The sequence below is a fragment of the Rhamphochromis sp. 'chilingali' genome (assembly GCF_963969265.1).
Source record: "Rhamphochromis sp. 'chilingali' genome assembly, chromosome: 2".
Lineage (NCBI taxonomy): Eukaryota > Metazoa > Chordata > Actinopteri > Cichliformes > Cichlidae > Rhamphochromis > Rhamphochromis sp. 'chilingali'.
Genome location: NC_137930.1, coordinates 12,932,161 through 12,944,427, shown reverse-complemented (window position 1 = coordinate 12,944,427; position 12,267 = coordinate 12,932,161). Strand labels below are relative to the sequence as shown.

The 12,267-nt window shown below is 40.3% G+C and overlaps 2 protein-coding genes across 4 annotated transcripts in view; both read right to left on the bottom strand.

Annotated features, from left to right (window-relative positions):
• The window catches only part of hip1r (huntingtin interacting protein 1 related), a 32,182-nt gene extending 29,269 nt beyond the window's left edge, over positions 1-2,913 (bottom strand). For both annotated transcript variants that reach the window (XM_080875082.1, XM_080875083.1), the window contains exons 1-2: positions 2,691-2,913; positions 2,306-2,369 (exon numbers count right to left, since the gene is read on the bottom strand). In XM_080875082.1, coding sequence (XP_080731208.1) covers positions 2,306-2,369; positions 2,691-2,771 — 145 coding nt within the window. In that variant the 5' untranslated portion in view covers positions 2,772-2,913. The remainder of the gene's footprint in view (positions 1-2,305; positions 2,370-2,690) is intronic.
• A 201-nt stretch (positions 2,914-3,114) lies between these two features.
• On the bottom strand, positions 3,115-11,932 carry ccdc62 (coiled-coil domain containing 62). 2 transcript variants are annotated; one of them, XM_080875084.1, is made up of 13 exons: positions 11,595-11,932; positions 11,449-11,489; positions 11,225-11,368; positions 10,815-11,007; positions 9,943-10,109; positions 8,343-8,444; positions 8,077-8,248; positions 7,388-7,486; positions 6,713-6,804; positions 5,812-5,900; positions 4,871-5,024; positions 3,872-3,991; positions 3,115-3,642 (listed from the first exon to the last, which is right to left on the bottom strand). In XM_080875084.1, exons 1-13 carry the CDS (start codon positions 11,713-11,715, stop codon positions 3,553-3,555), a joined length of 1,584 nt encoding a protein of 527 aa, XP_080731210.1. In that variant the 5' UTR covers positions 11,716-11,932; the 3' UTR covers positions 3,115-3,552. The 2 variants fall into 2 exon arrangements, with proteins under 2 accessions (XP_080731210.1, XP_080731211.1); XM_080875085.1 differs by having other exon boundaries at positions 11,641-11,932.
• Between the last annotated feature and the right edge of the window lie 335 nt (positions 11,933-12,267).

The following is a 12,267-nucleotide window of genomic DNA, read 5'->3' as shown; positions in this document are numbered from 1 at the left end:
AGCTGTCAAGGAGACTCCCAAGTACCAATGCACAAACAGTTCAAAGAAAGTACGGACACACTATCGCAGTCGACTGTCAAACTGTCTGAAAAATGAATGCAGGGTGGCAAAGCCTTCAACAGGCAACCTTTTTAACTGGTTGGCAGGGTGGTGACTGCTCTGGTTGAAATAAAAAAAATCTGAGAATATCTGGTTGATCTGAGAAGATTTAAATTATGACTTCAGTAAATGTTTTCCCGATACATTCATTTACTCAGTCCCTAGTTTGAAATTGTACTAAATACAATATGTTCATTTTGTAAATTAAGGCCCCACTTACTGGGTGTCCCCTGATAACGACTGTGTTACGGCTATTCTTCCCGTCCCATGCAAGGACACCTGGATTGGCTGGAGGACTGTTTACTTAGCCTGATAGGCCGAAGGACACTGTCTCAGCTAAACTATGGACACGCACACACATACACTTACACTGATAAGCACTCACTCATCCCCCCTCCCTTTCCAACGCCTTCGATGCTTGTGCCCTACCGGGGAAGATGGCAGTCAACTGGACCAGCGCAGATATGCTGCAGGACCGGATGCGCTGTCTACACCGGCTCTCTCTTACCCTTTACCGCCCCTGTTGCTTGTCTTGTGTTTCTATGGTGTATTGATAGTCATGTGCTTTTGTGCTGAGGTGTTTTTTCTGTTATCAAACTGTTCTCCCACTAGGAGCTCAGTCTGAGTGGAGTTTTTTTTCTCCTCCTCTTACCTCATGTAGTGTATTTTCGTTGTTTTTTTCCTATCAGCCTACCTTTCTGACATGTCTCCCCAATGTGATGTTTGTGTAAAGTTGGTCAGAAGGTTCCTTTGTAAGTGCGCATGCGCCATTAGCGTGCTGCCTGCTGTAACCCTAATTTCCCTCGGGATTAATAAAGTATTCTGATTCTGATTTATTGCATTTTAATACAATTTATGATTTGGGCTTTCAAAAATTATGAAAAAATCCTGGGGGGAATTAGTTGTTTTCATTCACTTTTTCTATTAAGCTTTCATTCTGAATTGTAATTCAAACAAACCCCCTGCACATCAGAGCGGTGTGCTTCCACCCCTCTGTGGCTATCAGTTTCAGTCACTCTGGCTACTGTACAGGTCTTCTGAGAGTCCACTGGCCCCTTGGCTCCCTTTGCTCACCGTAGATGCCTGGTGGTGCCCATGTGAAATTGGTTCAAAAACACCACCACAATCAGGACTTAACTCTCCTGGATCCATGACGACCACTTGGTCCTCTCACCTCTTTTTGTTTTCTGTTTAAATTATACTGACAGCTTAATAAATCCCTGTAACAGTTTAATACAGTTCAATAACTGCATGAGGTTTTCTAAGTGACAATAAACACAAGCATAACATTGATTGCCATAACTGAGCAGTTTCATCATAAAAGGAGAGACTGACACCGCTCAGATCATGAAGAGATAGAATCCCTCAGTTCCTCAATTAGATCAACATCACAATTATGAATTTTTTTAAAAAAGAGATGGTGACAGTGGATAAGCTTAAGACAAAGGGGGAGAGAAAGCAATGGTTTATATACAGTCAACATATTTTACACACGCTATGGCTTTGATCTAGGGACAACTGCTGGTCAGTTCACCACTTTACCATACACTGAAATATTCCAAACATTACTGCATGTATAGTCAAAGTTGAAGAGTGTTGGACAGTTGAAAACTCAAGAAATCACGTATCTAAACTGATTGACTGATACATTTCTCAGGCTGTTATTTGCCAGAGGTGGGCGATAACTAAAGTTGATAACTAAAAAAAGGTGTTGAGGGTCTCCATCAGATAATTCTTTTTAAAGAAAATGTTATGTTAACTTTAAAATATGTTAACTGACAACTTTACAAAGACTTTCAGCAAAGTTGATCAAAGGCATATTGTGACTTTTTGCAATTAATAATCCATTTTTTTAAAGGAGAGGTCCTGATTTCCCCCCCCCTCCGGTATTGCCAACAACTTTTCACTCATGCATTCAAATGTCTAAATGTCTCAAGATGCTCTCCAGAATGTGACATTTAGCACATACACTGAGGATCCCCAAAAGCCGAATCTCAGTTGCTTTTCTTTAATTTGATACCTATGAAGCCTACCCAAATACCTTACAGGGATTCGGTTTTATTTCCTTAGCAAATGTTAGCATTGTCCCAATAAGCCAGTCAGCATGAGCTATTTATAAAAAAAATAAAGATGTATATATGAAATTGTATTTGTTTTGTATATCCAGTAAGCCTGGTTAGCAGGAAACCTGCTGTTAAAAGGATACTGCGTACATGTTTGTCTTTTGGTGGTGTTTCAGCTGTGGTGACAGCTTTGCTGATGCTGTGGAGCTAAAAGAAATGAAAGAAGAGCAATCAGGACACGAGGAACTAGTTAACACAGCCACATCAGATTGAACTTCAAGATTAAGACATGACAGAAATAACACCAGTGAATTTCCTTGACACGTGATATATTTAACAAGATTTTCCACTAATATGTCAGAAGAAGTGAAGAATTTGACATTTCGATACTGTCTGGTAGTACCCATTTGACAGTTAAAACTAGTTATCATCAAGTACACGGTGTGAACAATAAGGAAGACTTTAAAATCCACATATTGGGGGGAAAGACATCAAAAAGTTATCCGTCACAGGAACAAAGTGACTAACCTGTTGTTTTCCGAACTGTTCTTTCTCCGCAGCCAAAGCCTTTTCCGTCTTATTATCACTCTTATTCTTCGTTTTACTCATGTTTTCACCGAAAAATAGAGACACATAAATCCAAAGTGGTCCCACACACAGGTTCAGGCTCCTTGTCCGTGCTCTCGCGCCTCGTTAAACCACAAAGGTGAGTCAGGTGCGGCGCGCGCACGTCACCACAATCCTGCTGGTTTGGCTAGCTCCTTCAAATTACCACAGGATGCTTTAAAAAAGCTGTCCGAACAAAGCAGCTTCCATCCAAACCCATAAATAACACAATGAAAGGAAATGAAAAAAAAGTGTGCGACTGTCAGGTAATAAAGTACCATACATGTAGGTTATATACAGATATTTTTATTTAAAAAAACAAACAAAAAAACGTAAAAGCTATTAAAAGACGCAGACATTTCGGCTGAGTCACCAGGCTGATCTGTAGCCCGTGAAACTGGAAAAACGGTACAAGGACACACCACCCATCAGCCCTGTAGGACTGGTTTCCCATCTCACTCACTCCACACGTTTCAGCCTTTAAAAGCCACAAATAAGATTTTAAAAATACACTCTTTGGCTTTGTTAATCAATGACATTTTTGTATGTCTTTATATGTTTAAATACTTACAGAGGACATATTCACATCTCACAATTTAAAACAATATCAGTGATATAAAAACATTTCACAGTCTGTATTTATACTTCACCTTTTCCTGGGAGGCCTTAAGGTTCAACAAGTGGTGCATGCAGTGCTTAATATAGTAACACTGATTTTTCAGTTCAAAGTTAGTGCTCAACAGTTGTGTCACTTTGGTAAATACTGAAACATACATGAGGAAAATCAATTCTTCAGCTGAGTCATCAAGTCCATGTGATTTACTGGCTGGTTGGTGTTATGTTGAGGACGAACTTTGGGTGGAGCTGGACTGGTCTGTTAGAGAAAAAGAAATAAGATCAAGCTGGTATGATTAACACACCCAAACAGGAGGAACTGAATATTTTTTATCCTTTTCATGTCACACCCCATGAACACAAATAAGGAGAGAGAGAGATGAAAAGAGGCCGAAAGTCATGAAGGTACTTGAGGATGGAGGTACTTGGGTGATGTTGGGGTGTCTGGGACTCCTGGAAATAAAAAGGGTCAGTGGGCTACAACTCACCAGTTGGCTGCTATTCTGTAAAGAACTGTGGAGTCTCAGGATGCTGTTCCCTGAACCAGCCACAACCAGCCTGGACTCATCTAACAGCTGCTGCAGAGAGCATCTGGAAAGAGGGCCGTCCTGATGAGAGAAGGAAAGAACTCTTGGTCTTAATGGAATACTTCAATATGGTGACGGATTTGTTTTGCAATGCCTGAAAAACCTTACGTCACTTTTGTCTGTGCTTATATTAGGAGTTACTTAAAATCTTGCTAGTTTAGCTTAAAATAACAACTAGAAACAGAAATATCTTAATTTTTCCAACCTGAGCAGCATTAAAAGACAACTCCATTGTGTCATCATTCTTTGCCAACGCATGTTTCAGAACTGTCACCAGCCTAAATTGTGTGGTCAAAAGTATTTCATTCCGGTTTCCATATAAAAAAAACACAGACTTACTTCTAGCACAATATTTTTGTTTTTGGACTCTATCAGAGTAGCTTTGGGTGACTGACAGTTGAATTTAACATATACAGGTCCTTGGTGTACCCCCATAGTTTAACTTGTAAAATGGTAAATGGCCTGTATTTGTATAGTGCTTTACTAGTCCCTAAGGACCCCAAAGCGCTTTACACAACCAGTCATCCACCCATTCACACACACATTCACACACTGGTGGAGGCAAGCTACAGATGTAGCCACAGCTGCCCTGGGGCAGACTGACAGAAGCAAGGCTGCCATATCGCGCTATCTGCCCCTCTGGCCATCACCAGTAGGCAACGGGTGAAGTGTCTTGCCCAAGGACACAATGACCGAGACTGTCCAAGCTCGAACCGGCAACCTTACAAGGAAGGTTGTCAGTCTCCCAACTCTTGAGCCACGATCGCCCCTTGACATCGCCCCATCTTGTCTTAAACAACCTATTTTAGCCCCATTCCCACCCTCCCTACAAACTTTCTTCTTATATGCTGTCCCTGACAAACAAGAGGTTTGTAGAGAGACTTTATAAAGTTGTCTTACATCCATCAAGTAAGCTGAGAAGACTCCCTGGTTACAGTTGTTTGAGCTTTGAAGAGCATCTGCAGGCAGATCATCATACACAGATTTTAAGTTCTTCCCTCTGAGTGAAGAAGGTGACTCATCCTTCGGATAGTTACATGTTAACTCATCCTGGCTGAAACACAGAGAGAGACGCATTCATTAATCTTTTGTTCCTGTTAAAAATCTAGAAGGATTTTTCACAACTTTACCACATTCAATTTAATATACAAAACACAGACACTTACTAAATTTGAGATTTAAGAATTAGACATTTAGACATTATCTGAGTCTTACGAAACAATTAATTCATTCCTACATTGGACTGTACTGGACACACACACTGAATGTTTATGGGGTTTTTTAGTATGTTGTCCAGTCAACAAGCCAGCTGTGGGTATGTGTGGTGCTATCAGTGTCCAGAGTCTCTAAAAACCCCACAGTATACCTACTGCCAACAATATAATCCACACATATTTACTCAGTGAAAGATTAGTTTGCTGGAATGGGTTTGTGACATGATATGCCTGCAAAGGGTCTGTAACCATGTTGGTTTAAACCACCTGCTGCCAGCTGTGCAGCCTCTGTGGTTTTAATAACTGTGGGCTCTAAAATGTATTTCTGGCTGCACAAAACAGTGGCACTGCCAAAAAGACAGGAGGCAGTATGGATGGACATAGTGAAGAAGACAGAATAAGACTCTATGGAGGGGAGGGTGAGATGGAGGCAGATGATCTGTTGTGGCCACCCCTAACAGGAGCAGTCCAAAAGCAGCAAAATTAGTGCAAACCATTGAACAACAATATGTGGAAAAGCTACTATACTGGGGTCAGGACTACCAGAAAGTAGTTCCTTCACATATTTTTGTTACATGGTTTGCACTTTTTTTGCTGTTTTGTTTGTTATCCTAGGACATTATTCACCTGCCCAATAATCCCTGACTGGTCTTCCCCTTCAGGGTTTCACAACTCAGCTGCATCAGCTGCAGGTCATTCTGCTGATTCTCACAAACCTGCACACACACAAACATGATCACTTGAATGCATTTTTTTTAAACTTAAAACTTTCAATTATTAAAAACATGACCCCACATGACAGGCGGGGTTCAAACCAGAGTAAATTGTCTGCATTTATGTTGAAAAGAGAGAGACGCTGAAAGAAAAATTCTAGTAGTAAAAGTGGATTTAAAGATTCTCACTTACAAACAGATGAAAACTACCTAAAAATTGTAACTTAATATAAAAATATGTTTAATGATCATTTAGAGGCACACTATATCAAGTACCTAGATGACAATGAGACAGAGATGTAACAAAAAAAGAGACTCTGGACACTTGGAAATAGATTTGAAATTACTGCATTCCCCCTGAATTATAGACACAAAATGACTGCAATTACGTGAAAACATGAAGCACATTCAGACACAAAAAAGTTTCAAAAGAACTGGAGAAAATCATGGGAATGGCTGAAAAAAAACATCAGCCAAATTCAGTTCAGGGGTTTTACTAATCTACAGGAGAAGCAGGAGACCTTCATGTGCCTGTGCCTGAGGTTCCACTGTCTCTCTTTATTTACCCTTTATAGCCTGTTACTACTTCAAGAAGCACTAGACAATGACAGTATCCCAGAGTCAAACATCTGCGTTGTGTAACTGCAGAAACACTGAGGTATGTTGTCCAACCGGTAAGTCACCTTATGCTGGAGGAATGAGGAAAGCTGTACTTCCAGAGCTGGGCTCCAGTTACCACAGTATATTTTATGGGTTCACGCTTATGATGTTTTGTTCAGTACTCTCAGGGAAATACTACATGTTAGAAACTATACCTGTCGTAGGCAGCGGAGCTCAGACATGAGGCGTTCCTGTTTGGAGTGGGCCAGTTCTAGCAGCTCATCTTTCCAGCTGTTTCCCAGCTCCCCTGGTCAAAGAGATCAAATGCTGTGCTTATCTCTGCAGGAGAGTGTCTTTCTCAGGCTGAGAGGTATCTGAAACAATCTACCCTACAGATTTCTATCGAGAAAAGCAGACTGCTGAGATAAGACAGGACTGCATACCTCATTATCTCTACATACTCCTGGCTACTGAATCTAACACTGTCACTGTTCACTGACGCCATCTACTGCGAGTCATTCACTGAGAATGAAATGCCGATTATTCTCCGTTTCTAGAACCACTTCATATAACTGTCACATCAATATGTTTGGTCTTTTTTACATTAGAAAAAATGATGAAGAGGTTCATCAAATAAAGGAAAATGAAAACAGTTATTTAAAATAGCTATCATACAGATATTCACTCATTATATAATATCAAAGATGAGGACCATATACCAGGATAAAGCACACAGAACTCTACGTAACACTAGCCAGTCCTAAATCTATCCAGCGAGCCTTCAGGGTTCAAAGAGACTTATACGTCAAAAACATATCAAGAAATACATCATGAAGTTTCCACCAATGAAATAGCAGGAAAAACAGTGAGACAGTGTGTTTGCGATGTACCTGTCAGGGTGTCCCCATGAAGCAGATGGAGTTCTTGCTTGAGGCGGATGATCTCCTCTCTCTGGGTGCTGCTCTGTGTTACCTGCTGTTGTAGCTCCTCTATGAGCACAGCACGACATAGAAGAACACGATAAACGACTGATCATGCAAATAAACAGATAACTAATTTTTAACAGAAAGGCCAAACTTTTTTTTCTTCCAGATTTTCTGCTGAAGATCTTTGTTTTTTGGAGTGTGCCATTTGATGGTTGGACAAGTTCTCCGTTTGAAAAATACGGTCCAACCTGCATCTTGGAAGTTCAGATACCATTAGAGTTTTTATAATAATGATCCTTCATAAAAAGCTCCTGTGTTTTCAATGCTTTATGTGTCAGCACTAAATGGTATGTGTCTTGTAGTCTGTGTTAACAGAATTTATTGTGCATAACTCTGTGAATGCTGGAAAAAAATATACAGCCATACATCCAGACTAAAAATGTCACATGGAGCACATGGAGACAACGTATAAGGGCAGATCTTCTAAATCTGATTCCCAAAAGGCTTTCAATTCCTTTTTATGAGCAGAGTTGCAGACTACTGTTCCATTATCCTTATTTTTCTTTTAACAATATCAGTGTCCTCTGATCATCTGCCCTCTAAAGAATGAGAGTAAATAGGCAACAAAATGACACAAAGTTTTAATAATGTACCTTTGAGCTGTGTGACTTCATGTCTGGCTTCCTTGTAAGACACTTTATTCTCCTCCAGGTCTTTCAGGAGCTTGCTTTCCTGTGAGCGACTCTTCTTCAGAGATGTCTCAAGGTCTTGCAGGCGCCCTGAGAGATCGAGTATACAACTCGAGGCTTTTGCCATATCTTGGTCCTAAAGGGTTAGAATAATTAGATAAAATGATGGGACATCATAAATTGATACAAGACCAGTAGATTATATAGAGAGCAAAGATTTACACGTGTACCTTGAGTTTGAGCATGGAACTGAGCTCCTCCTCCCTGACCTGCAGAGAGCCAACTTGTGTGGACAGAGCCGTGACTGTGGAGTTGAGACTCTGGTTCTTCTCCTGAAAAACAGCATGGACACATAGTTGTATTAATGTGCTAAAATAGTTTTGCATGACTTCCAGTTCAAAATATTCCTTGTTTGTGTTATAACAAGCTGTTTTATTGCCTCTTCATTTAAGAACACAAAAACACAAGGTTTCAACAGCTGCTGGGTGGGGCTCCTTTGGTGGGGGTCTTGGTCTCCTTCATCACCTGAATACCTTTGGGTTTGGAGACTTCCACTGAAAAATACTCAGTTATAACCACAGAGATTGTTCTCATCACTAACAATTCAAATGAAATTTGAATGTAAAGTTGATGTGACTTGTGGCTCAAGAGTTGGCAGTTCGCCTTGTAATCGGAAGGTTGCCGGTTCGAGCCCTGGCTCGGACAGTCTCGGTCGTTGTGTCCTTGGGCAAGACACTTCACCCGTTGCCTACTGGTGGTGGTCAGAGGGCCTGGTGGTGCCAGTGTCCGGCAGCCTTGCCTCTGTCAGTGCGCCTCAGGGCAACTGTGGCTACAATGTAGCTTGCCATCACCAGTGTGTGAATGGGTGGATGACTGAATGTAGTGTAAAGCGCTTTGGGGTCCTTAGGGACTATGTAAAGCGCTATACAAATACAGGCCATCTGTTTATTATTGACCTGTTTGAAATCCATGATAAAATCTCAGAGAACAGAGTGCAAGTGATAAGAATAGGATTAGAGCAACATCAGGTTAGACTGATAGACAGTGCAGGAGGAGCAGCTGGTAGCAGCACATGTGCTTTGAGTTACCGTAGCTGTACACACCAGTACATCAGGAGTGTAAATGATATAAAAGGCAAAATGAGAATGGAAAAAGAAGACTCAAGTCGCAGAATTACCAAAAGTGATGCTCCCAAAAAAGGCTCAAAAGATGAGGAAATGCTAGAAATAAGGATCCAAGGAATTTGGTAGTGTGAAGACCTTTTGGCTACACAACATTAGACTTAACACACTTTATCCTGTACCATACTTGAAGACAGAAAAAACAAACAAACAGACAAAGTGATATCATGAATGCATGATGTCATGAGGACAGCTAAAAAAAATAGATTTAATGAAACGGTACTAAAACATTATGGTTATAAATTGTTGTTTTTCCCATATTGCCCAGGCCCATATTAGACAAAGGATGTTCAAGATGGAGCTGAGGGAAGAGGAAAAGGGGAAGATCACATAGAAGCTTCTGGAATATTGAACTGCAGTATTGAGGGTACTGAATAAGCACATGCAGAGATTTGGTGTGACAGAGAAGGATGAGAGGCACAGGGTGAAATGGAGGCAGATGATCTATTCTGGCGATCCCAAAAGGGATTAGCTGAAAAAAGTAATTGTGTATCAGGGAATTTTAAAAAACAAATTAAAAAAAGAAACCCAATTCATTCCTGAATCATTTTTAACATTTATCTTTATGTTTCATCACATGAACGACCACACCCAGCAGTACTAAGTGTATCCAACTGTGTGCTGATGTTATGGCGGTACCTGAAAGTACCTGAAAGTCTTGGCATTTTTCACTGATGTGCTTCTGCTTCTTTTCAAGCTCACAGATCTGCTGTCGGGCTTCGTCGAGTTCCTTCTGGGCCTCCTTCTCCCTGGTTTCCACCAGCCGCACATGTTTAGTCAAGACTCTGATCACCTCGTTACGCATCTGCACCTCCTCTGCACACACAAAAAAGAACAAAGTCCCGCCATATGGCCGTTTAACAAAATGGCATGTGTACGCACCTTCATCAACAGACTCAGTCTGCAGATGATGTGCAAACTATAGAAACAATGTGCAGACAAAGAAAAAATGATTACTTATTAATATAATGCATTTTTGGTCTCTTTACAACTCAGCCGGGGTTCCTACTTTTATTATGGCTTCATAACAACCATGTTATTACCATATCTATACAAATTAATTACACTGTCAGCAACAAGAGAAAAGAAAATCACAAAGCTATTTACAATATTGTCATGGTTTATCATAAACATATTGATATTTCACTTTTGAATCTAAGGAGCTTGGAAAGAAAAGCATCTGGACTTTATTAAGTTTCTTGAAGACTTTTCACCTCTCATCCAACAAGCTTTTTCAGTTCCAAGAACAATTGGTGGAGAGTCACAGATTTTTAAGCCTTATTGCGAAGGCCTAAAAAAAGAAGTCCGGTCACTTTTCTTTCCAAGGTCCTTAGATTACCATAACTGATTATGCTTAATTTCCTTCTACATTGGATTGGTAAATCTTATGTACAGTGCGCTATTGAAGCTGCTGTATCCTGCCTACAGTTGCTGGACATCTGCAAGCTGCTTTGCAACCCAGCTTTCCCCTGTGAGTTTCAGCTGTATTGAACTGACCAACATATCCTTAGCTTTCCTCACCATCTAAATGGGCACACTTCTGCTCCAAGGTCAACACCCTCTGGCGGTACTGTTCCCAGGTATGATGCTGCTTAAGATGGGAAGCAGCCATGGCATTTAACTCTGTTTCCCGGTCCTTTAACTCAGCCATCAGCAGGTGCAGTTCCTTCCTTTGCCTCTGGATGATGGTGCTGCTCAGGTCAGTTGCAGTAAACTTTTGCCAAACACACAAATGACAGAAAACCTCAAATAACAACTGAAGGAATCAATCAGTTATTGTGTTGGTCAAAGGATATAAAACTTTTAAAATTATTTCAATAACTGGGTTTTGAATGCAAAAAACAAACAAACAATATAAACAATAAACACAAATGTGAAAGATTTACCAGCAACATCCTGCTTGATCCTCCTAGCAATCCATCCTCTCTTACCTTAGTTTCCTGCATGCTGGGAGTACGGAAGGTATCTGCTAAGATGGGAGGGGTGCCTTTGGTGCCCTGTTTTGGTCTGCTGTCCATCTTAAAGCTGTTTCGACCAGGTATTTGGTGCACATCAAGTGAAGCACCTTCATTTTTCTTAAAAGTGTCATATAATACAAAACAAATTACAATCACTCTGCTACAATACTATCCCGACATGTGTCGCTATTACTCACCGTTTTAACTGGAGTGCTATGCCACCGCTCACCTGAAGCATCTGAAACAAAGCAGAAGTGGATGTTGGGTGGATGAAACTACACCTCTTTTAAAAAAATTTTTTAAAAGAAGGATGGTGGAAATGTAGTTGAAAACATATGTTTACCATTTGACCAGAGGGAACAGGCTGAGGCTTTTCCAAGAGCACTTACATTTGTGCACAGTCTTTTCCCTTTCTCCATCACATCATTCCAGCTTTTTACTAAAATCTGTTCAATCTCTATCATCAGTCACTGTTGTTATTGTTGTGCCGAGCTTTTTCTGGGGCATCTCTCGAGGGCAAGTCGGTAGCTAGCTAGCTTATTAAGATAGCTAAGATTATCTTACCATAGCAACTATCCAAAAGCTTCAAATCTGCTCTAATTTAGAAACATGCTACAAATGTTCCCCCAAAAGTTTACACGTTAGCTCGTAGAAACTTCAACCAACTTTTGAATGTTGTGACGTCAGTGACGGAACTCCTGCAGAACTTTTCAAAATAATGTAATATAACTCCAAAATAAAAGAACAAGAATAACAAGACTAACAAACACCTCATTAATGCCATATTTGGGAAATTATTTTTAAAATAGTAATAATAATAATAATTGTTATCATTATTATTATTAGTAGTAGTAGTAGGAGGAGGAGGAGGAGTAGCAGTAATTTATTAAATTTATTTCTCCTAAATGGGTATGCCCCTGAAAATTGATAGATTTTCTCTGCCAATGCCAAACATCTTGTTCTGGTATTCACTCTTGTTTTGAGCTTCCTTCCTTAGACGTCTATGAAGGTTCTTA